Source organism: Lissotriton helveticus, chromosome 8 (genome assembly GCF_964261635.1).
Source record: "Lissotriton helveticus chromosome 8, aLisHel1.1, whole genome shotgun sequence".
NCBI classification, from domain to species: Eukaryota; Metazoa; Chordata; class Amphibia; order Caudata; family Salamandridae; genus Lissotriton; species Lissotriton helveticus.
This window is the reverse complement of record NC_136069.1, coordinates 255,905,447-255,930,843: the sequence shown is the minus strand read 5'-3', so window position 1 is coordinate 255,930,843 and position 25,397 is coordinate 255,905,447. Positions and strand designations below refer to the sequence as shown.

General features: G+C 42.4%; 1 protein-coding gene across 1 annotated transcript in view; it reads left to right on the top strand.

Annotated features, from left to right (window-relative positions):
- Window positions 1-8,360: 8,360 nt before the first annotated feature.
- The window catches only part of LOC144772588 (collagenase 3-like), a 36,221-nt gene continuing 19,184 nt past the window's right edge, over window positions 8,361-25,397 (top strand). The window contains exons 1-5 of the mRNA XM_078657015.1: window positions 8,361-8,598; window positions 14,852-15,000; window positions 19,810-19,935; window positions 20,102-20,263; window positions 23,812-23,929. Of these exons, the coding sequence (XP_078513141.1) occupies window positions 8,402-8,598; window positions 14,852-15,000; window positions 19,810-19,935; window positions 20,102-20,263; window positions 23,812-23,929 (752 nt within the window). The 5' untranslated portion in view covers window positions 8,361-8,401. The remainder of the gene's footprint in view (window positions 8,599-14,851; window positions 15,001-19,809; window positions 19,936-20,101; window positions 20,264-23,811; window positions 23,930-25,397) is intronic.

The window sequence follows — 25,397 nt, the reverse complement described above, 5'->3', positions numbered from 1 at the left end:
TTGGGACAGATAGAACAGGATTAGTAGGAGTAGCGGGCAAAGCAGCCTGTAAAATAGCAGGTGTAAGCGATACAGGTATAGGTAAAGAAGCCGGCAACCCTGGAAGAGGGGGTGCCGAAGGAACATTAATATTGACCACAGGAGGTACAGGAGCTTGATTCAGGGGAGCAGGAGCACCAGGTTGCCCAGCAACCGGTAATTGAACATTCGGTAAAGGTGGAGCCGTAGCACCCTGTGCATACGGTGGGGGTGACCGTAACAAGTAAGACAACAGAGGATCGTTTTCAGGGTCCTCTACTATCTTAGCTGTACTTGATGGTAAAGCAGGATAGCACTTGTCTATCGCTAAATTATGCTCTCTGTTGGCCACCTCCATTGCTTTCTCAGACTCGTTGAGTTGCAGCTGCTTAGCAGACTGTTCTAAAGTCAACTCTTGCTCTTTCTGTTCTTTCTTCAACTTTTTAATTTCTCTCTGTTTAGATTCTTTTCGCCAATAACGAAGAGAATCAAACATTGCCGGCCGGGCTTTCTTCTTGAACAATTTCGTTTCTAAATTATCAAGAACTTGGGGTTCAAAACTACCATGCAGTGGCCAACTAAGGACACCGTCTTTCTGCGTATATCGGACCCATACCTCATTATAAGATATAGGACCCACTCCAAACTTACAATACAGATCATAAAGAGGAGTCCCAATCGGAGGAACCAGACATGAGTCCTCCAACCGGGAATCACTGTTGCAACCAAAGCACGACAACATACAATTTTTCCGACTTACCATTTTATAACCCGGAACACAGAATAAACAGACACACGAACAAAGGTGCGCACTCGGACCAAGAACTTAGGCCTACCAAAGCGAACAAATGTATCGATACCCAAACTAAACCAAATGATTATCGTGACTAGAACAACCAGTGATAATCTTACGAAACCAAACCAAACCAAGGACTGAAAAAGGGATTTGATCCTAACAGGAACAACCCTTACGAAGTAACCAACTAGCAACCACTTGATACTTAACTGAGGCACTGAAGACGTCACCAAGGAGAAACCCGTCTCGTCTCGCCGTACTAAGGACTGCACCTCGGGTCCAAGACAGGGCGACGGTCAAGGCAACGGACCACTGCAGCCGTCTGAACGGGAACCCTCGTGGAAGAGAACGTCGGGCCACTTTTGCGATATGCCGGGATCGATGAAGTGGGGCGCCTCCCTCAGGAATCTTCACACGAAGCTTCTCGAACTCTTCAGGCTTTTGGACCGGTACCGAATGACGTCGCCCCACGTTGGGCACCAATTGGAGTTCTGGACTTTTTTAGTTCCGTCCAGAGGTGTCAGGGATAACACCCGAAGACCCCGGAGTTCTACCTGTCTCGGTGCACAAATAAACAGAAACACGGGCTTCTCGATGGTGGCGTCAAAGACCAAAGGTTTATTACTGCAGGGACACAGAAGTCACAGAAACTACGCATGGGCAGTGTCTAGGAGCCTGTTCGAATTGTACAACGAGGGTTGCTCCTTATATATTGAATATTGGGCTTCAGGCAAAATTCTTTACATGTTAGCACGTCCCAAAACCTTTGTATCTTAAACAATAAATATTTGGCGTTGCACAGGAATCGTTAGCAAAATCTGATGTCAAAACATTACGAACGAGGGGGTTCCCACTATTCCATCACAATCCCATGTCAACTTTTCATTCAAGACCCGGACCGCCTCATTGTAAATTTCGTTACCTCCCCCTAATAAAGGCCCAGAAGGGAAGGAGCAGAGCCAGGTGCAGAAGATAGAAAAGTGGGATAAGAGATGTTTGTGGGTCGTAAATGGGCAAGGTTACCAGATTCGGCTGCCTAATCATGATCAGGCCAACGAACACGAGAACCAGTATAGCAGGACTGGCCTCAGGCAGTGGAGGCAACTTCTGTCGAGTCATGCGGCCATGGCGTGTTCTGTTCTAAGGTGCACGTGTCGCTAGCAAGGTGAATCTCCGGCTAAAGCCTACGTGTCCTTAGGTGCTAGAGGTCACTGCGTGTCCATTGTCTACGTGAGGGCAAGAAACACAAAATGGCTTCCGTGATCTAAGATGGATGCCATGGGTAGATCAGAAATGTGTTCATAACAGGAGTGCTCTTGCTCGTAGCATAGCGAAAACATCAGGATATGCTAAATGGATCATTTGCGGTTCACTGATACCAAAATTATGTATTTACGACAATGTTGAAAACACGGGTTCAAACTGTCACGGAACCTCACTGTAGATATGCACTGTCATCGCTAGCCTGTAGATATGCTCTGTCATCGCTAGCCTGTAGATATGCACTGTCATCGCTAGCCTGTAGATATGCATTGGCTTCACTAGCCTGTAGATATGCACTGTCATCGCTAGCCTGTAGATATGCATTGGCTTCACAAGCCTGTAGATATGCACTGTCATCGCTAGCCTGTAGATATGCATTGGCTTCACAAGCCTGTAGATATGCATTATCATCACTAGCCTGTAGATATGCACTGTCATTGCTATCCTGTAGATATGCGCTGTGATCGCTAGCCTGTAGATATGCATTATCATCGCTAGCCTGTAGATATGCACTGTCATTGCTAGCCTGTAGATATGCTCTGTCATCGCTAGCCTGTAGATATGCACTGTCATCGCTAGCCTGTAGATATGCATTGGCTTCACAAGCCTGTAGATATGCATTATCATCGCTAGCCTGTAGATATGCGCTGTCATTGCTATCCTGTAGATATGCGCTGTCATCGCTAGCCTGTAGATATGCACTGTCATCGCTAGCCTGTAGATATGCTCTATCATCGCTAGCCTGTAGATATGCACTGTCATCGCTAGCATGTAGATATGCATTGGCTTCACTAGCCTGTAGATATGCACTGTCATTGCTAGCCTGTAGATATGCATTGGCTTCACTAGCCTGTAGATATGCGCTGTCATTGCTATCCTGTAGATATGCGCTGTCATCGCTAGCCTGTAGATATGCATTATCATCGCTAGCCTGTAGATATGCACTGTCCTCGCTATCCTGTAGATATGCACTGTCATCGCTAGCCTGTAGATATGCTCTGTCATCGCTAGCTTGTAGATATGCACTGTCATCGTTAGCCTGTAGATATGCATTGGCTTCACTAGCCTGTAGATATGCACTGTCATCGCTAGCCTGTAGATATGCATTGGCTTCACAAGCCTGTAGATATGCACTGTCATCGCTAGCCTGTAGATATGCTCTGTCATCGCTAGCCTGTAGATATGCACTGTCATCGCTAGCCTGTAGATATGCATTGGCTTCACAAGCCTGTAGATATGCACTGTCATCGCTAGCCTGTAGATATGCACTGTCATCGCTAGCCTGTAGCTATGATCTGTCATCGCTAACCTGTAGATAGGCACTGTTATCGATAGCCTGTAGATATGCATTGGCTTCACAAGCCTGTAGATATGCACTGTCATCGCTAGCCTGTAGATATGCTCTGTCATCGCTAGCCTGTAGATATGCATTGGCTTCACTAGCCTGTAGATATGCACTGTCATCGCTAGCCTGTAGATATGCTCTGTCATCACTAGCCTGTAGATATGCACTGCCATCGCTAGCCTGTAGATATGCATTGGCTTCACAAGCCTGTAGATATGCACTGTCATCGCTGTCATCGCTAGCCTTTAGATATGCATTGGCTTCACAAGCCTGTAGATATGCACTGTCATCGCTAGCCTGTAGATATGCTCTGTCATCGCTAGCCTGTAGATATGCATTGTCATCGCTAGCCTGTAGATATGCATTGGCTTCACTAGCCTGTAGATATGCACTGTCATCGCTGTCATCGCTAGCCTGTAGATATGCATTGGCTTCACTAGCCTGTAGATATGCACCGTCATCGCTAGCCTGTAGATATGCACTGTCATCGCTAGCCTGTAGCTATGCTCTGTCATCGCTAGCCTGTAGATATGCACTGTTATCGCTAGCCTGTAGATATGCATTGGCTTCACTAGCCTGTAGATATGCTCTGTCATCGCTAGCCTGTAGATATGCATTGGCTTCACTAGCCTGTAGATATGCACTGTCATCGCTAGCCTGTAGATATGCTCTGTCATCGCTAGCCTGTAGATATGCACTGCCATCGCTAGCCTGTAGATATGCATTGGCTTCACAAGCCTGTAGATATGCACTGTCATCGCTGTCATCGCTAGCCTGTAGATATGCATTGGCTTCACAAGCCTGTAGATGGGCACTGTCATCGCTAGCCTGTAGATATGCTCTGTCATCGCTAGCCTGTAGATATGCATTGTCATCGCTAGCCTGTAGATATGCATTGGCTTCACTAGCCTGTAGATATGCACTGTCATCGCTGTCATCACTAGCCTGTAGATATGCATTGGCTTCACTAGCCTGTAGATATGCACCGTCATCGCTAGCCTGTAGATATGCACTGTCATCGCTAGCCTGTAGATATGCATTGCCTTCACTAGCCTGTAGTTATGCACTATCATCGCTAGCCTGTAGATATGCTCTGTCTTCGCTAGCCTGTAGATATGCACTGTCATCGCTAGCCTGTAGATATGCATTGGCTTCAAAAGCCTGTAGATACGCACTGTCATCGCTAGCCTGTAGATATGCTCTGTCATCGCTAGCCTGTAGATATGCATTGTCATCGCTAGCCTGTAAATATGCACTGTCATCGCTAGCCTGTAGATATGCACTGTCATCGCTAGCCTGTAGATATGCTCTGTCATCGCTAGCCTGTAGATATGCACTGTCATCGCTAGCCTGTAGATATGCATTGGCTTCACTAGCCTGTAGATATGCACTGTCATCGCTAGCCTGTAGATATGCTCTGTCATCGCTAGCCTGTAGATATGCACTGTCATCGCTAGCCAGTAGATATGCATTGGCTTCACTAGCCTGTAGATATGCACTGTCATTGCTAGCCTGTAGATATGCTCTGTCATCGCTAGCCTGTAGATATGCACTGTCATCGCTAGCCTGTAGATATGCATTGGCTTCACAAGCCTGTAGATATGCACTGTCATCGCTAGCCTGTAGATATGCTCTGTCATCGCAAGCCTGTAGATATGCATTGTCATCGCTAGCCTGTAGATATTCATTGGCTTCACTAGCCTGTAGATATGCATTGTCATCGCTAGCCTGTAGATATGCATTGGCTTCACAAGCCTGTAGATATGCATTATCATCGCTAGCCTGTAGATATGCACTGTCATTGCTATCCTGTAGATATGCGCTGTCATCGCTAGCCTGTAGATATGCATTATCATCGCTAGCCTGTAGATATGCACTCTTATCGCTAGCCTGTAGATATGCTCTGTCATGCATGCATTGGCTTCACTAGCCTGTAGATATGCGCTGTCATTGCTATCCTGTAGATATGCTCTGTCATCGCTAGCCTGTAGATATGCATTATCATCGCTAGCCTGTAGATATGCACTGTCATCGCTATCCTGTAGATATGCACTGTCATCGCTAGCCTGTAGATATGCTCTGTCATCGCTAGCTTGTAGATATGCACTGTCATCGCTAGCCTGTGGATATGCATTGGCTTCACTAGCCTGTAGATATGCACTGTCATCGCTAGCCTGTAGATATGCATTGGCTTCACAAGCCTGTAGATATGCACTGTCATCGCTAGCCTGTAGATATGCTCTCTCCTCGCTAGCCTGTAGATATGCACTGTCATCGCTAGCCTGTAGATATGCATTGGCTTCACTAGCCTGTAGATATGCACTGTCATCGCTAGCCTGTAGATATGCTCTGTCATCGCTAGCCTGTAGATATGCATTGTCATCGCTAGCCTGTAGATATGCATTGGCTTCACTAGCCTGTAGATATGCATTGTCATCGCTAGCCTGTAGATATGCATTGGCTTCACAAGCCTGTAGATATGCATTATCATCGCTAGCCTGTAGATATGCACTGTCATTGCTATCCTGTAGATATGCGCTGTCATCGCTAGCCTGTAGATATGCATTATCATCGCTAGCCTGTAGATATGCACTGTCCTCGCTAGCCTGTAGATATGCACTGTCATCGCTAGCCTGTAGATATGCATTGGCTTCACTAGCCTGTAGATATGCACTGTCATCGCTAGCCTGTAGATATGCTCTGTCATCGCTAGCCTGTAGATATGCACTGTCATCGCTAGCCTGTAGATATGCATTGGCTTCACTAGCCTGTAGATATGCACTGTCATCGCTAGCCTGTAGATATGCACTGTCATCGCTAGCCTGTAGCTATGCTCTGTCATCGCTAGCCTGTAGATATGCACTGTCATCGCTAGCCTGTAGATATGCATTGGCTTCACTAGCCTGTAGATATGCACTGTCATCGCTAGCCTGTAGATATGCTCTGTCATTGCTAACCTGTAGATATGCACTGTCATCGCTAGCCTGCAGATATGCATTGGCTTCACAAGCCTGTAGATATGCACTGTCATCGCTAGCCTGTAGATATGCTCTGTCATCGCTAGCCTATAGATATGCATTGTCATCGCTAGCCTGTAGATATGCACTGTTATCGCTAGCCTGTAGATATGCACTGTCATCGGTAGCCTGAAGATATGAAGTGTCATCACTGGCCTGTAACTATGCACTGTCATTGCTAGCCTATATGCACTGTGATCGCTAGCCTGTAGATATGCAATGTCATCCTCACTACTGTGTGTGTGTGAAAAACATACGTAAAAATCAACTCAAGGTGATGGCAAATAAAACACGCCGCAATCTTCATAGCTGTTTTTGTTTATTGCGAAAATCTCTGTTAAACTCTACCATATTGTTTTATTTTAAAAGACACGCGGATTGGCGAGGCAAGGGTGCTTGTATGCGAGGTATCTTAAAAAAAAATCAACTGTGACTGCCCTTGAAGCTACAGGAAAATTCTTTCCATTATCTCCGCCGTGAACGCGGCACTCTGACAGCTCCTAATTAAAATGAATGGACTGCCGTGCGCGAAACGTAAATGGTAAACGCGCGCATGATACATGCAATGCAACGGTGAACGCGCTCGCACCATCTGGAATGCATTACACGGGCACTCTGACAGCTCCTAATTAAGATTAATCACTCTGCCGTGCTCGTTCTCGCACAGAATATGCCACATCAGGCACGCGTAAATTACATAGAGCCTATCACGTCAACGCTACTAAATACACAGCACAGCGAAGACGAATCACTAGGCAGATGCCATAAAAAACTAAGGAATGTGCCAACCGGACCCCTTTCTGTCTTTTTTTTTTTGAACGCATAAGAGCTCGGAAGCTCCGCCCCCCACTTCGTGGAGGCCTAGGCCCGAGCCCTAAAAAGCCCTAACACACAAATTCCTAAATGTAGTTTATAATTTGGAACGTCATCACTGTTCTCGCTTACTCTTTTGGATCGGCTCCTAAAAGTACACCATTCCCTGAGAGCATCATTCTGTGCAGTTGAGAATTAGCATGGGGCCTTCAGTCTGCTGCGAGAGTTTCTTTGAAAAGACATCAGAACAAACATTATGGTAAAATGAAAAGCAAACTTCAAAGCCGAATTCACACAATTCCACCAAAGAGACTGAACAATATTTGTATTAACTAAATGAGCCCAAAATGAGTTTACACAAAAGTTCACTCAGACAATCTTGCTCTAATGAATAACAGCAAGGCAGCCTAATTTGTGTGTGCATGGTCATGAAAAGCCTAAATGTACTCGGTTCAACAACGTGTTCCTCTCAGACGTTGCCAGTAGAAATATGCTGAGAGCATGTTTACATAATCCTCGGGTTTGTCGTTCATTTCTGGGGTTGCAGATGGTTTGCTGTATGCACCTTTATTCTTTTAACCACAACCCACAGCCCCCCTGTGGGAGTTAAAAAGGCAGCGAGCATGTTTACCGTGCAGTGACTACACATGGAAGTTGGTGCATGTCTCCCCCGAGGTGACTCACTGCTCGGCTGTATAAAAGCAGCTGCTTGTAGTCTGGCACCTCAGAGGGGCCAGGGGTTTAAGACGAACACGATGCCTTCAGTGCTGTCCGCCGCCATCTTCTTTCTGAGCCTGGCTTTCGGCCTGCCTGTCCCTGTGCCCCATGAGCTGGACTCTGACGTGACTGAGCAAGAGCTGCGTTTAGCAGAGGTATTTCATTCTTTCTAATCCCTTGTTCCCGCAACGATGTTTCCTAGCTGTATCCAACTGTGTGACCTTGTGCAACCCTCTGTATCCCCAGATGCCTCTTGCCGCGCAAAACCGGGAGATTGCAAAGAGATTAGTTTGGCAGTTGTGTGCTATACAAGGACATGTTGTATTGTATCCAACCACATGTGAGTTTGAGGAATTGTAAAAACAAACATGTCTTTTTGTTTTCTAGAAATATCTGAAAACGTTCTACGTTGCTTCTGACCATGCGGGAATAATGACCAAGAAAGGGGGAAACGCCCTGGCATCAAAGCTCCGGGAAATGCAAGCTTTCTTCGACCTGGAGGTGACGGGCAAACTCGACGAGGATACGCTAGAGGTGATGAAGCAGCCAAGGTGTGGCGTCCCCGACGTGGGCGAATACAACGTCTTCCCGAGAAGTCTGAAATGGCCCCGGTTTAACCTGACCTACAGGTAGGCAGACAGTGTGTGATATACACAGAATAGCGAGGGCCTGGGCACCTCTCTGTAATAGAGTCTGACAGATACAGTTCGAGGCGGGATTTAGTTGCCTGCTAGTGTGGTGCACTGCCTAATAATACTCAGTGCACATTGTTGGTCTGTTCTTTTTAGGAGGGAGGTCTGTCTGCATTCTGAGCCTTTGTCCGAAGCAGTGTTTGGGCATTAGTTGCACCTTTTTAGTGCCAGTTTAACTCCCAAATATAGCAATATGCAACAGAAATATGACCAGTCCAACTTTGCAAAGGGCCTTCCACTGCGCAGTAATGTGTTGCTGAGTTTTTAGTAACATTTGAACCGTTTGAGCTAGAAACAATCTTTTGTTAAAATCTGCAGATTATGCAGCAGATGATGGATTATGTGGCAAATGCGGCAAATCAAAAATGATGTGAAAATTGCAGCGGTTGCACAATTGCATAATTCCAGTGGCACTGTCTGTAGAGGAAGAGAGCCACACCAAAATATATTATTGATAGGAATATGATAAGGCACTTCTCACCTAACCAAGGTAATAGGGTAGTGCTTAATTTGTAAAAAAAAATTAAGTGCCAGGGCCCTTCTCAGAAAACCACTGCAGCCCCCATGCCCTGCCAGCACTGTCAATGACAGTACCAATATAACACCTAACCATCGCACACCTACGAGTGTGACAATTGAGACTATTTCAGGCCACACAAAGCTATAATAATGGCATGAGAGGCTGGTATTTGTTTATGTTCAATGCATATTGACTTAATAAACACGATTATTGTACTCATCTCAAATTTAAAAAGTCAACACCACCATATGCTGGACTGGAACTAGAGCTGATAACTAAGTGGCGGTGCGCAGCACTGGAAACTTCCAGGACAAATTAAGCACTGTATCAGGGCGAACAGCATCTGGATAGATTTTATAAGGGACTACATGTGAGCAACCTATTACTCATGTGGACACAACATCTGACTTTACTCTCACATTTTCCAGAATTACGTATATTTCAGTTCTTGTAATATAAAAATAACAGAGAATGGATTGCTCTCATGTGACATCATGAGCATACACTTTTTCAGGTGTGAATATTGTGCTTTTTTGGACTGCGAAGTAAGTAGCAGCAGCCTTGCCCATTAATCCTCGTAATTATGGAATGGGCTCCTGGCGTCAGTTCCTGTTGAAAGCCCACCTCCCTTGGAATATATCTATATATGTAGGGTTTAGTTATGCATCCGTACCTTTGTAGACCACCAAGGGGCAAGGATGACCTGCTCAAATGGCCGCTATATCTCTGTTAAATATGAGGCTTGCGCATTTTCAGAAAACACAAAAATCTAAATGATCAGCAGAACTGTATAACCTAAAACTGCTCTTTGAATTAAGCTATAAATGTTTTTGCACTGTTCAATTTTTTCAAAACTTTTGTACAGCATTCCAAGTGCAAACATGATAATTGAATTGACTGACCAGTGTATTACCAAAATGTTGGAGTGGCCAGCTTGTCTGTTTACATCAGTTGTGCATTTCCCGTTCACTTAACTGCACTGGTGTTAGTCGAATACTGCACCAACATGTGTGCTGCCTGAGAAGTGCACAGATTACTTTTGCAAAGATAAGCCACTGCTAAAGTATTATTTGCACTAATCGGCTGCTACAAATAGAGGTCCAAATGTAGACGAAAACTTGCATAGGAACGTCTGTCTCCGAATATTTTCACCAATATTAAAATAGATGCTTTTGTGGTAACTTGCTGTTAGTCAGAGGTGTAGTGAGAGTGCTACGGACCCTAATGCAAGTAAGACAAAAGGGCCACCCCCAGTGCTTAATTTGTGCTGGTGTTTTCCGCTTCTGGGCAGTGACACTTTTTTGTAAAAACTAGCACTTTTTTTGAGAATACACCACATGGTGGCGCTGTGTGTGTATTTCCAAAGAACGTTCATAAGGGGTGCATTTAACTTTTAAATATATCTACAAAAATGATAACCATCAGCATTAAACTTGAAGTTTAAAGTGACATTTGAGTTGTATCAGCTGCAATGGGAGTGTGTTAAATAGCTTGGGCCCTGCAACAGTTTTTTAAACAAATTAAGCACTGCCTACCACCAAGCTGGATAGTAAATACATGCTATAATTGGGATGTAATTGCCTGTGAGATTTTTCATATGGGATCGTTTTGGCAGTCTTACACCTGAGCCCCGACATACGTGCGTCTTAATCTAAATTTCTAAAAGGCAAAGCAACTGACGGAAAAAGCTTCGTGAATCACACACAGGCTGTGAATTGGTTATGGGTGTGTTTACCACCAGGCACGTTATATACATTTGCACTTTCACCCATGACAATTACAGAAAATAACGCCAATGAAAAATATATCAATGTAAATTCCACACTTGGGATACTGATAGTAAGTGCTCAGGGGTGCAGGTTCACTTTGTACAAATCTCCTAAAATCTCTTCACATCAAAATGTGTAAACTAGCATATGCCCACCAGAATATTATTAAAATCTGTTTTATGTTTGTGGTCAGTCAGGGGCGTAATACAGGCCCCGGAAGCCTGTGTGAAGCAGGGGCTTTCAACCTTTCAGGGGACCCCCAACCGGCGAGGGGCCTCCATCGAGCCTAAGGGTGGATGGATGAGTGAATGCATCGTGGGTTGATGGCTGATTGGTTGGATGAATTGACTTGTGAGTGCATCGATAAGTGAGGTGCATGCAGCATAGCTGAAAGATTAATTGCATACATAGACGAATGTGTGAGTGAGCACACAGAGTTCTGAGTGTATGACAATGCATACATGTATAGCTTTATAAGTAACTGAATGCATGAGCAAACGAAATTAGAATGAGTGAGTGTTCCAATGGGTAATTGGGTGAGTGAGTGAATTGATGAATGGGATCTAGCCCTGAATGAATAGCTGTATACGTGGATAGATGAAAGAGTAGGGAATCAGTGAATCCCTGAATGAGTGCATGGGCAGTGAAATGAGTGAAGAATAAGAGAGTGCATGGATGGATGTGTGAGTGAGTGAATGGATGGATGAATAGGTGAGTACATTGATGAATGTGTACATCAGAGTATGAATGAGACGGTGAATGAAATAATAAAATGAATGTAATGTGAATGCTGAAATAGGTGAATGGGTAGATGAGAGAGAGCTTTTGTGCTTCCCTCCAGAGTTCATATTTATTATTTAATGATACAATATTTAATAACCTAACATTTTTATGATTAAATAATAAATATGCACTATTTTGTATACATGTTTACCATTAATATGTGTTTATTTGTATTTTAAATAATGGAATTAAATGTAATAATATTTCCTTTGAGGTTTTATTTGAAGCCTCTACTTCCAATATTTTCTATGGCAGGGTGTTGCAATACCAATTGTTGACCATATGTAGTGCTGGACTTATTACAAAAGTGTAAAATACTCCAAAAGCGTTACTTACTACAAAAGTGCAATTTATGAATACTGGAAAGTGGCAATCTCACCCAAAAGTGTAAACGTGGCCCAAAGTGCAGTTCATGAATCAGGCCGTCTAGTTATATTTGCATTTCAGTACCTACGCCTGTATGATGATGGGCTGAGCTGGCCCAGCACAGAGCCAATCACCTGCCTTATGTACATTTAATGTGTAAATTAAATTAATTGAATCCAATAAGTCTCAGAGTTAGAGCTTGGTTTTAATACAGTACAGCTTAGAAACAGTGAGCAAGTTTTGCCTCTTTCTGTTTCTGAGCTGAACTGTCTATACAATAATGCACAATAAATATCTGGCTAAATAAATTCACCTTACACATTTCAGGCACAGGAAAACAAGGGCTCAGCTCTGAGTCGAGCCGCCACAGCCCATCCTACTGCCCATGTTGTACGACGTTTGTAATGTAAAAATCAAAAACAACAAATTCTGGGCAGGAAAGATGAAGTCAGAAATGGATGAGTATGTAACACATTCCAAGATATGTTGAAGAGTCTGCTTTCCTGTTGTCTGTCACTCAGTGGTGGCCGATATCAAATAAAAATTGGGGGGTGGGGGAGTGCGGGGGAGTGTGCATGGGATTCATTAAGAAAAACCTACCTCATGATGATGGCCGCCTCGCCTCTTGCTGCTTCGCAGCTCTGCTGCTACCAGCAGTCCACCGGGGTCAGCATCACAGACCCACTGTGCAATCCTGGCGCTGCTCTCATGCTATGAGAACAGCACAGGGATTGGCCTGAGTGGGCTGAAAAGACGCTCACTCTGTGCTGTTTCTCCAACCCAGCTGTACAATACAGCTGGGTTGGAGAAAGGAAGGTGCTTTGTCAGTTTGGCCGCCCTAAGATGGTGGCCAACGTGACATGCGCACTTACAAGTGCACATACCACTCCTTCTCCCCCCCGTCCCATGGCCCAGCACTGCCCTTCCCTGCACACGCTGGCTCAGAGCCAGCAGCTAAAAAAGAAAACAATAGGAAGATATAATTTTATTTTTCAGCTGCTGGCTCTGAGCCAGTGGGCGGCTGCTGCTCCGCCATTGCGGAGGAGCCGCTGCTGCTATCATTCCTATTCTCCTTTCTGCGAATTTCCCCCTCCACTTCCACATGTCTCTCAGCTGATATGCGCCCCACTCGGCCAGAGCCAGTACATCTGTTCATAATATGGCCCCAAATGTGTCTGGATGTAAGAATGTGCTTTTGTTTTGCGTTTGCTAGTTTTCATAGTTTTACCTTTGATCTGTTTATGACTTATTGTTATTTACAATGTTGACGTCTTGAGGCTTCAGTAGAGTCTGTGTAAATAAGAACAATCCTCTTTCATCATGTCTAAAGGTTGTGTAAGGTCGCTTCCTGCGAATTCTCCAGATCAACAGATTTTATGATCTCAGCCCCTCTATCCATGTGGTGAATTGCACGCTAGTATTTTCAATGCCTTTATTAGCTATATGGCCTCTCGTGATTTGTATGATGATTTTTGATGCCTGCTTGTTCCTACAGGCTCACATGTAGCAACTGTTCTGTGTCCCTATAAACAGAAAGATTATACTCAGTACACATTTTATGGCTATCTGAACATTTGCCGCAGATAATGTAAGATACCACGAATGTTTCTTTATTGCTGATCATTATGTATTGATCATTAGCCACTCCTCACTAAAGTTTGACATTTTAGTGTAGCTTGTTGCTTTGTCTTGATTCTTTTGATGTACTACACCCAATCAGCCACCGTCAGTGCACCCATTCTAACATCATATTTGAACAGTGGTGTCTTTACACGACTTTTAGGGCAGCACACATTGGCCCACAGAAAAACTTAGCGGGGCCACCAACAATAATCTTAATCATTTATATATATATTCATTATACATAAATATGTATATATTACAGATATATGTATATATATATATATATGTATATATAGATATAAATATATATATTCATGTGTATATAATATATATATATATATATATATACACACACACAGAATTATATATAATGTGTGTGCCAAGGTGCAGTGTCTATTTGTTTTTTCTGTGTCGCCTACTGGTACATTCAGCAGCTGTGGAGGTGGGGGCTCAAGGGAAGACCCGGACATATAGAGCTGGGGCATAAGCTTGCCTTCCCACCCCCGGAGAAGCCATTAAGCTGGGAAGCTATTAAATTCCATTTTCAATGTATTTCTTGTGTCACTTTGCCTTTTGGAAATGTGCAAAACTGCAACAGTTTGTATTTTACATTTTATATTTTAGGATTTTTCACATAATGTTTTTCTGTCTGTTTACATGTACTGTAATCAGGTTAACAGTTTCAAACTGGGCCCTCAGACATGCAAATACATCAGTGCTTAACCTGAGCCAGTGGTTGCCTGTGCTGGGCCTGACACTCAATTTTTCAACACTGCCACATGGTGGTGCTGTTTGTGCAATCCAAAGTTGAGCATACAGTAGTTGTTCATTATTTAAATATATGTTAAAAATGAATAATGCCATCAGCCCTAGCAATTTTTATAGCTTTGGGGTCTGAAATAGTCTGAACAGTCACACTTGTACGAGTGTGATGGTTAATAGTTGTGTTGGTACTGTCTTTGGCAGCGCTAACAGGGGCAATGGGTGGTGCAAGCTGTAGTGGCCTCCTGATGAGGGCCTTGGCACTTATTTTTTATTTATTTTTACAAATGAAACACTGAAATGCATATATGTTGGAAGTATGCCTAATGTGATAAGTACATTATTGCCAACTTTATATTTTCAACAGAATTGAGAATTATACACCAGACATGACTCACGCTGATGTGGATCGAGCCATCAAGAAGGCCTTCAGAGTTTGGAGTGAGGTGACACCCCTGAACTTTACCAGACTACGCAGTGGCACTGCCGACATCATGATTTCTTTCGGAACAAAAGGTACTCCTAGGAAGAAGCCGCCTCCTATAAACAACCCCATTGTCCCGTACTAGAAAAATGATATCTTTTTATTCAACATTAAATTTGTAGGAAAACACGTTGAATAAGCCATTGTGATTGTCCTCCTATTTCCTGGGTAAATGTTGGGCACCACTACTACTTCACTTTTCACTTTTCTATAAGCAGCAGGATTAATATTGTTACACTGAGAAACCTGCTTCCCATTTGCTGAGAAATATTTTATGAGTTGGCCTTTCAGTTGTACAGATAGATTGCATTGACTATCAACATCACTAGCTGCATGCATATATACAAAGGATGAAAATAACAACCTGCCAAAATTCTGAGTACCTCAATATCCTGAGGGTACATATATCTAGTAAGTCTACATTTACTATTCTTAACTCCATATTTATCTACCTTGAGGTTATCGAGTGCCACAATATCATATGGTCTATATAGGTAAATACTGATTTACACTTACATATATGCACCTTGAGGATACACCACTGGGTGGTTTTATTTATGACCACATTTCCTTAGGAAATAGAATTTTTGGTTTGCATATAACATGACCCTGTTTGGTGAATCTTCACTAAACGTTCCCAAAAAAGTCTTAACCACCTCAGCTCCTTCCTGGAAAGTTTTAGGGTGATCCATCAAGTGGGGGCCGAGAGAAAGCGGGGCTCCCAAAATGCATTTTCCCCATGTAGTTTTACAAAGAAAAATTGCATATCAATACCTCTAAAATGACTGAATGGAATTACACTAATTTTGACAGAAAGCTAGATCTTGGTCCAGAAAGCATGCTTTTTGTGATTTGGTGTAAATCTGTCCAGTATTTTCTAAAATATTAAGCTTCAAAATTAATGTATATTTCATGCCATAAAGGATCCACGTTGCCGACAGATCAAAAGATAACTTCTACTTGGCACCACCCCATCAACAACGATGTGGCAGCAGCCATGTTAGGACTTAGGGACACAATCCCTGTATACTCAAGCAAGAAAAAAAAATTATGGTGGCAGGGTAGGGATACCCTGTTCCCCTAGGATAGTTGGGGGGGGTCCCAGAGGGGCTAAAAGTTATAGTTTATTTTTGACTGGACTGTTGATTGCAATTCCGTAAAAAAAACTGTCAGTGTCTTGCCCTTTTCATTATTAATCCCCGCCGGATGGGCCACAGGAACCCCATACCCCAATGCCATTTTTAATTATTTGGGAAGGGAATGTGCAGCCCCCCCCTTCCTGAGCCATGGACCCCATCCCACGGGATTGTAGATATTAATTCCACCTCCAGCAGGAGCAGTAATGCTCCTACAAGGCATAGCAAACATCAGGATTTGTTCCATGCCTGTACAAACTCTGCTCCATGGGGCCGCTGGGCCCTAGAATTCCGCCTTTGGCCCCCACCATAGAAGGCATAAATGGGTGCCCCAGAGGGCACTGCAGCACCATTGATGCTGGAACTGTTGGTGCCCTGGGGCTCCCCTGGCAGTCCCCAACAAAAAAGGCTGAACTACTTATTAATCTGTCAGAAAGCAACATGCTAAATTGTCAAGAATCACTTCAAGCCTCCAAAATTTAATTTGCATGAAGAAATCTACCCTGAACATTGGGCAGCATATACTTTGCCCATTGTGCCGCCTCTGCTTTTCTTTTTTATGATGCACCGGCGGCGCTGAGTGCCGACCCATATCTACTTTGCACAGCTTTTCATTGCCTCGTAGATATGGAGTAAGGCAAAGTAGCAAACATCTCTGTGTTGTCTTACTCAGTGTCAAAGAGTTGTTCCATGGGCGTTCTGGTGGGAGTTCCCACGCAACACCCATGAACTTTGATGCATTCCCAGATTTACACCTCCACAGAAGAGGTGTAAATGAGGTGTAGGAGAAATAACATAGTCTAAGGGTGCCTGCGTTGGCGCGATGCAGCCAATTTTACGCTAGCGCAGTGGAACAGGACAGGAATGGGCTGTATCTCGTAGATGTAGTGCATTCCTGCCCTTTCCTTTTGACGCAGCGTAGCGCAGCCAAGCGACTTGCTGCACTGCCCTCTGTCATAAACTAGTAGATAAGCCCCTTTGTCTTTTCAATGACTAAAAGGAATGCTTTCTACCTGTCTCGAAGTTTTTCACTCCGGAAGATTAAGATAAGCATTCAAGGGGAGATGATGGAGTCATTCTGACTGCCTCATATTGGCCCTACAGTCTGTGACTCACTTTAATGCAGAGTTGACAATGGCTACCACTCTACTCTTGTTCCTGGTTCCTTGTCCTCTGATGAAGCCAGACCTTCATCACTCACGCCCATGCCATCTTATCCTATTTGCGTGAACTGTTGAACAGATAGGACCTCAGACAAAGGGTTGTTTCAGAGCAGCTGAATAGTATTCCATAATCAATGACAGCTGTGTTCGTCAGTTATTTGTGGCCCTAGACTCAGTTTTCCAAGAAGTGGTTGGTGAAGAGCCTTCATCTTCACACTTAGGATCCTTTTCTTGTCATACATTTCCTCTGACAGCAGTTCTGTAATGAGCTGGTTGCCTCCGGTTTGTGGGGGCAAGGGATGGAGTCAACTAAAGGAGTTTAGTTATCATACTCCCTGTATCTTCAGGGCTTTGAGAATGACTAGATAGCGACTCACTCTCTTCAAAGCCCATAGGATCTGCCCTTGTTGTTGAAGGGGTTTCCACAGCAGTTCGCATTGACCCCACTAGTGATTCCATTATGGCCTGATTAAGGTGGGATGTTTTCTTTTTTGTCACCATTACCCCTGCTGGGAACATAGGAAGGATTTGCCTGTTCTCTTCAATATATTAAGGTGTTCCCAGTTAGGGTGAGGTACCCAGGTGCATGATTTATACCAAACAATTGTTACCATTTTCAATGGAATATAGGTATTGTTTTTCCTTCCTTCTGCCCTCACATACCTGATAGGCGGAAGTTCTCCAAACCCTGATTGTGTCCTCTTTCCTTGCATGAGTGTACATTTTTCTTCCATACATCACATTCCCTCCTGGCCACTTAAGGTTCCTTTAAAAGGGAACATAGCTATTTCCACTCACTTCATGTATTTAGGTCCACTTAAGGTTCCTTTAAAAGGGAACATAGCTATTTTCACTCACTTCATGTATTTAGGTTCATTTAGTTATTTGCAAGACATCCCAGGTGGTGGGGGAGGGTTGCCCTAGTCAATGATTCTGGAATATAGCAGCCTCCTGGGCTAGAGGATAAGGGGTTCATCTGAGAGAGATTTGCAGACTGCCAATATTACTGTCTCCCCATACATTTGTTTTGCTCTGAAGGCATGCCACAAGTGTTATTTTGATGAGATTGTGTTTGAGGTAGTGTTTCTTCAAGAAACAGCTACAGTGTTTTATATGATAATGTACTGCAGATGTTGCAACAGCTGTGCCTCTGCTTGTCATTTATGAAAGAAAGGATTTTTGTGGAACAATGATGGACATAGTGTATCTTCATCAGTCAGAGCTGTGATAAGAAAGCTGGATGGGCTGCAATGGCCTGATTATTTCTCAGCAAATTTTCATCACTTTGAGTCCAGGATTATCCCATCACAGTCCTACAATGTGCCTTTTTAGTATTGTCTCTCTACTGTGTACAATTAACTTGGAATGTTCAGGAAGTCCTCTTTTGTATCCAAAGTATATAGAGACCCTTCAATATGGAACATTACAAGAAATAGTTTTCTTGAGATAGAATCACGGCCCATGGGATTTCTTGCTAAAGAAAAATCAGTATTTTCTTTAGTTGGGAAAAGACACCAGTCTAGGGGGTTATGACTGATCCTCATTTAGTAAAGACTGTGAGGAGGAAGTGCTGTCCTTAAAGTAATAAAGATCACAGGCAATTTATCTGCCCATTCCTGTGTTCAAGCACAGCCACCCATGCGCATTCTTTGTGAGAGTGGGAAAATAAATTTTTTTAGCCCTCTGCCAAAGTTAAAGCAAGTCAGTGGCATAATGCTCAGTAATTGGCTCGACTGATATGAAATGTTCAAGACAAGTAAACTAGATTGGTGCAGAACGTCTTAGAAGATTGGGAATTCTACTGAACACAATTAAGTAGCTTAGGGATACTAATATAGCCTTATTGCCAGCCGCAGCGGGCTATACTGGCTATTAAAGTCCCGCTGCAGTGTTAAAGGCCCGAGCCGAAGGCGAGGGACTTTAACAAGGCAGCGGGACTTTAATAGCCGGTATAGCCCTGCTACGAAGGGCTATAAGGCTATTAGAATATTCTGCGACTAGAGGGAAGAATGTTCTGACAAATTAAACAAAGGCTTCAGGGAGTGTGAGGGGATTGAAATCCCCTCAGGCTCCTGAAGCTTTTGTTCACAGCCACAAAGAAGCATTGGAATGTTGGAGCTCCGGGCTTATACCAGCCATTATAAGCCCAGAGCACTCTATTGTTTTCAATGGAACTTCCAACGTTCCAATGTTCTAATAGCTGGCATGGACCTTCTGCTCCAGAATGTCTTTCTGTTTCTCCCATCTTAATTTATGACATCCTATACTCAGTCTACATTCAGTGGGTGAAATCTTCTAATAACCTTATAGCCCTTCTGTCTCATGCTGTACTGGATACAGTTCTTCTCCCTCATTACAGGCACATGTCTGCTGTTTATGCCTCTAACTTGGATTCAGACCCTCTAACAGTTGGCATAGCCTCAGCAGTGACTATAATGCTATAATAAGACATCAACTTATTAACTTGGCTTGTATCTCTAAAGCTAGCATGCATGCCTCTGTCTTTAATGCCACCATATGTTATTTTTATTTGTCTTTGCAGAGCATGGGGATTACTACCCATTTGATGGCCCTGATGGCCTTCTTGCCCATGCCTTTCCACCTGGGCAAAGAATTGGAGGAGACACACATTTTGATGATGATGAAACTTTCACAAGTGACTCAAACGGTACAGTGCTTATCAGGCAGTTTCCTGATTTCTGCTAGGTAGAATGGTACAAATCATTATAAATGAAGTAATTGTGCCATCCATTTTAAGAAGCAGATTGTCTTGCTGCATATGATCCATTCACGCGTTCTGTAATGCTATTTCTTGTACTCTTCCTTTCTTCCAGGCTACAACTTGTTCATTGTTGCAGCCCATGAGTTTGGTCATGCCCTGGGATTGGATCATTCCAGGGATCCTGGCTCTCTGATGTACCCTGTTTACTCTTACACTGAACCAAGCAGGTTCTTGCTTCCTGATGATGATGTGCAGGGAATTCAGTCTCTTTACGGTAGGTCGAGTATTCCATATTCCTCTTTCATCACTCACCTGCAATTCATTGGACCTTAAAAATGGACTGTTGTTTTGCGAAATCAGACTTATGAATATAAATTCTTACTGACATAAATAAAACCTATGTTTCACATCTGTCAAGTATTTAAAAACGTTGTTTATTGGCAGCTGTTCTGATATAAAAATGCTGAATTTTGATTGGATTATAGCCAGCAAATAGCTACCAAGTAGATGCATATCCAGAAGCTGAGATAGGCTTTCTTATAGACACACCCCACCTATTTCTAGTCTTCTTTGTACAGAATCTGTCTGTGAAGGTCATTGAGTTCTTACAACAAAATGGAAGATCAATTCTGAAAATATTACAAATTGCGAAAGTAGTAGTGATTACCTTGAATTTAAATTACTGTAGCTCCATATACTTGCAATTTTATCATACTCAAATGTCCATTCTATGCATCCGTCAAAGCAAGAATGAATGTTATTATTTATTTGTTATATTATGCATCCATACAGTACTGTAGGGTGAAATGCCAAGCAGTACAACGGTATGAAGGAAGCCAACCACACCACTCCATCTGGAAGAGAAATTATTGTTGTGTTTTAGATCAGAGAAATTATTTTTCATGAGCATTGGAGATTAACTTTAACTCCTGTATGTTTCATCTATTTTTCTCCTTTCTTCCCATACACTAAAGTATTATTGTATGTGATTAAATGAATCTGTTTTGCCAAGCACATCACCAATTTTGAAATACTTTGAATGTATCATTCATATAGCAAACATTTCATACACATTTACCAATTGCGTTCAGTACTACAAAACATACTACAAAATGCTATTAATAAACCTACATACAGAGTTTACACCTCTACCTCGCCTGCCTTTTTCCTTGAGGAAATCTTCACCCCAAGTGCAGAGTCTCCACTACACAAGTATATGTTTTATTAGTAAATGTAAGATAGACAGATAGGAGTGGCTAACAAATGGAATATTGCTTACTACTAATGGGTCGGGGAATTGGGAGGAGAAATTGGGAGTTAAGGTAGGGTCATGGAGCGGTTTAGGGCGGGACATCTCTCCACCCACAAAAGAGTAAGCCCATAACTATTCACAAATTGCACTTCTGAAAGTTACTGCAGCCCAAAAGGAACCCAAAACAGTAGCAGAGTGCTTCGGCCCAGAGCGGGAGTAAGTCCATCAGATCACATGCCTATCACTGGCACTGCAACACTGTCCTACAGAAATCATTGGAGTTAGGGACGTAAAATAAAACCCTATACAAATAATATAAAATTAAATGAAATTAATTAAAATATTTATAAATACAAATAAACATAATTTAATTTTATAAACATATATAAAAATAGTACATATTTTTAATTTATTTATAAAATATTTCAATAATATTTTAGAATTTGCAAATTAATGCAACAAAACATGATAATGATTAATATAATTAAATTACTTTAATTTAATGCTATACATCACTTTTAATAATTATTAATGCTTAATGAACAATATTTTCTTTACTTTAGGTGCAAATGTATTCTTTAATTTAACCCTGCAAAAAAGTAATGTTATTGTAATTTATTACGTACTTAAATAATTTATTTTTTAAGACAAAATATAGTTATTAGTGCAGTAGCATTTTTTCTTTAGTTCTATATTTAAAATAAATATATCAATAGAATTTACGTTATTATTTTACCTGAAAATATTTTGCCAAACATTTTCACTTTTCCCTATACTTTACAATAAAGAGACTCCGAGTCAGGGCAGAGATCTCTGTATATTAAAGTATAGGGAAAACATTTTTACAGTTCAGTTAGCACATTCTGGGACTGTTTTCTGTGCCATGTTTTACTGTTTTCATAAGGGGTGTTTGCTATCTGGAAGATTTTGACTTGCTAGGGCAAAGGGATTGGCTTTTGTGGTTTAATCGTTCAGAGGTTGGGTTTGTGACTTTGGCCACAGTGAAACTGTTTGGAAGCGAGTCCATATTGTCTGTTGGTTGGGCATCAGAAGACAGGGTATTCATATTGAAAAGCTGGTCTTGATGCCAGTCTACCACGATCATTGACATACAGTGAGCGCTTTTTCACCTTAAATATTTTAACATTTATGTCTCTGGCTCCCCTTATTGGCTTTTTATTGATTTGGTCTTATTTTACCTATACATTTTGATTATTTTTCAAAATTAGTTGTGGAGTTTTCTTATGTTTGTGTGACTTTTTCTACTGTGTTTGCACTGCTTTAATACATTATGCATCTCCTTTGAATTAAACATGACTGCTTTGTGTCTCCTTACCAGGGATTGAGCATAGGTTTATTTAATTTAATTTGTATGACATCTACCTGGTGGTGTCTTTATCCATTGAAGTGAACACTTATATACCCCAAATAATAATCCACTTTCCTACAGTAGGTTGTTGGATATGTTAGGGGATTTTAAGGTTGTGTAGTAGATTTTGATTTTGTGGTGGTGATGTCTTGTGATCGGCTGAAGTTCCTGTGGTAGGCGATGATGGTGTAATTGATTGATGGATGTGCTGATGATGAGGACAGGGAATTTGTCAAGGTCATCTAGAAGTAACAATGACATTAATATGGAGATGGGGAATTAACTGATGAGTAGTTTTATTTTGGAAATGTTGGAAATGTTCCTCCATCAAGAAATCCCTTAAGGACTTTTCGATGACAAAAAGACCTCCACCTGTCTTGTGCGCATAGTCAATATTTTGTATCCTGTAACCTTTAGATATGAGAATGTTCCGTATGTAAGCAGAAGTAATACCAAGGCATGTCTTTCAGATGAAAAAATTATCAAGATATTGTGCACATATAGTATCAGATGGTCAGTTACACGCCGTACAGCTGTGTGAATGTTGATGAGCATGAGTGCAATGTTTTGGTACTTGGGGCCTGATGTTTGGTAATAAGTCATATGTGAATGAGGTGGCTGAAACTTACACAATTGGAGAGTTTATAATTGGGAGTGTGTTGGCATGATGATGTGATTTTGGAGTTGTGAGATGTACACTTGTGATCAGGTACATGATGGTGACTTACTTGTAATATGAGATGCAGAGGTTCTAGCTCAGAGGTTCTAGCACAATGCTGTTTCCAAGCCATAACAGGACCAAACAGGAGTTGCCATTGTCTTATCCAGCCATTTGCTCAGCCTAAATGTGGGCAAGAGCATCCGAATAGTGCTCTCTGACCCCATAAAGATTGAGGAGATTGTGAGTTAAATTTGCTTAGCCTGTGGTGTTCAAAGTGTTTTGCACTGTCTTTTGAGTTTGCTTCCCTTGCTGTTCATCATTTTGCCAGACCACTTGTTGACTACCATGCACAACGTTCAGGCAAACTGAGGCATCAACACTCTAGTTCTTTTGGGGTGCAACGCCTCACAAATCTCTAATTTGGCAAATATACACAGATTTCCCGGCAGTAATTGGCATGCTTGTACTTTATTGTGCTCTCCCTGCTTGATAGGAAGAAAGAGTGAGACATTTAATGGAAACTTGTGAATCACATTACAGGCCCAGGCAATCGTGATCCAAATCCCAAGCACCCCAAAACACCAGAGAAATGTGACCCTGAATTATCTCTTGATGCAATAACTGAAATGAGAGGCGAAAAGCTAATTTTCAAGGACAGGTAAGGAAAATAGAATGTTTTTCTAAAAGTTTTTAACAAATATCATTTGACCTATTTGATCAGATAATGTTACTCACTTTTCGACTACCACAGGGGTGACACTGTAGCTCGTCACAAATGGGGTTGCACCTGGGTGTGTGTGACACCTGTGATTTTGCCAGCCCTGGCCAAACTACCTGATGGTTTGTATAGGGAACTCTATGTGCTTGTGCCAGCCACCATCAGATAAGTTCACTGCCTCAGGGTGCTGCTCAACCTTTGCTTCCACCGTCATTGTTCTATTACACCAAGAATGATAAATGATTTATTATTCACTTTTGGTATTATAAAAATGGGTCAGGAAACAAGAGGGGGCAGAACCCCAGTACCCATGATGGGGAGCCGCCACTTTTTACTTTTAGCCAGTAACTTTCAGAAATGTCTCTCAAGTAAGGGTGCTCATGTTGGAACCAGTAAGCAGTTTTCCAATATTGTTTAACAGATTAAGCAGTCAGACAATCACTTCACAATAAGTTTCTAAAGCTGAATCAATTTTGTCATCTCTGATTTTTCATTGCAAAAAAGAGTTGCGCTCTATAATTGGACCCGAAAAGAATGGCTCAGGGTGGCATACTCAGAGACATTTTTACAGCCCAGGTGGCCTCCATGGACGTTTAGCAGTCCAAGAAGAATTGTGAGGTTCCATATCCACTTCTTCAAGGCAGTGAAGCATAATATGAGCCTTGGTGGGGCTGGCAATCGGGAAACATGGTGTGCTCTCCAATTATATCACCCAACATCGTGGCAAGAAAGAGTGCAGAATTAAAAGAAAATTCTGATCTGCGATATGGTAGAGCAGCAAAAATGTGTCTTTGAGCACATGCAAATTTCATACGTTTTGGGTGTGCCCAAAATCCATTGCACATGTCCCAATAATATTTCACAAATATATCTGCTCAGGCATAGAATTTGTGGATGAGGCAGGCCACGGTATGTAGAAGGCTCTGATGCCACTGGACCACTCATCCACAGAGTGGTGCATCGAAATCTGGACCAAGCACACCTTCCATTCCCCTAAGGGAGTACCACATAGCTGCAGGAGTGCTGCAGCAAAAGGCACAATGGAGGTATGGAACAGAAATGTCCCACGTCTGCATTGCAGACCACAAACTCCACCGCTTAGGAAATAAATAAGTGACTGAGTACAATATTACATGGTACGTGTGCCATGAGTTCACAATTGGAACCACGATGCAAGTGTACTCTAGAGCTAGGAGTTTTGGCCCGAATCTCAAAGCATATTAATGTAAGAGACATGGGTCTTCTGCTCTTTTATGCATTTGCTATGGGTCGGTAGGGTGTAGAGAGGTCGAGGTCTACTGATGTCAGTAGGATCTTTCCCCTGGACGCACATCAACCATGGGAGCAGAGTAGCATGGACTTGTCTTGCATGTCATTGAAAGAATTACATTTCATGTAAATGAAGAAC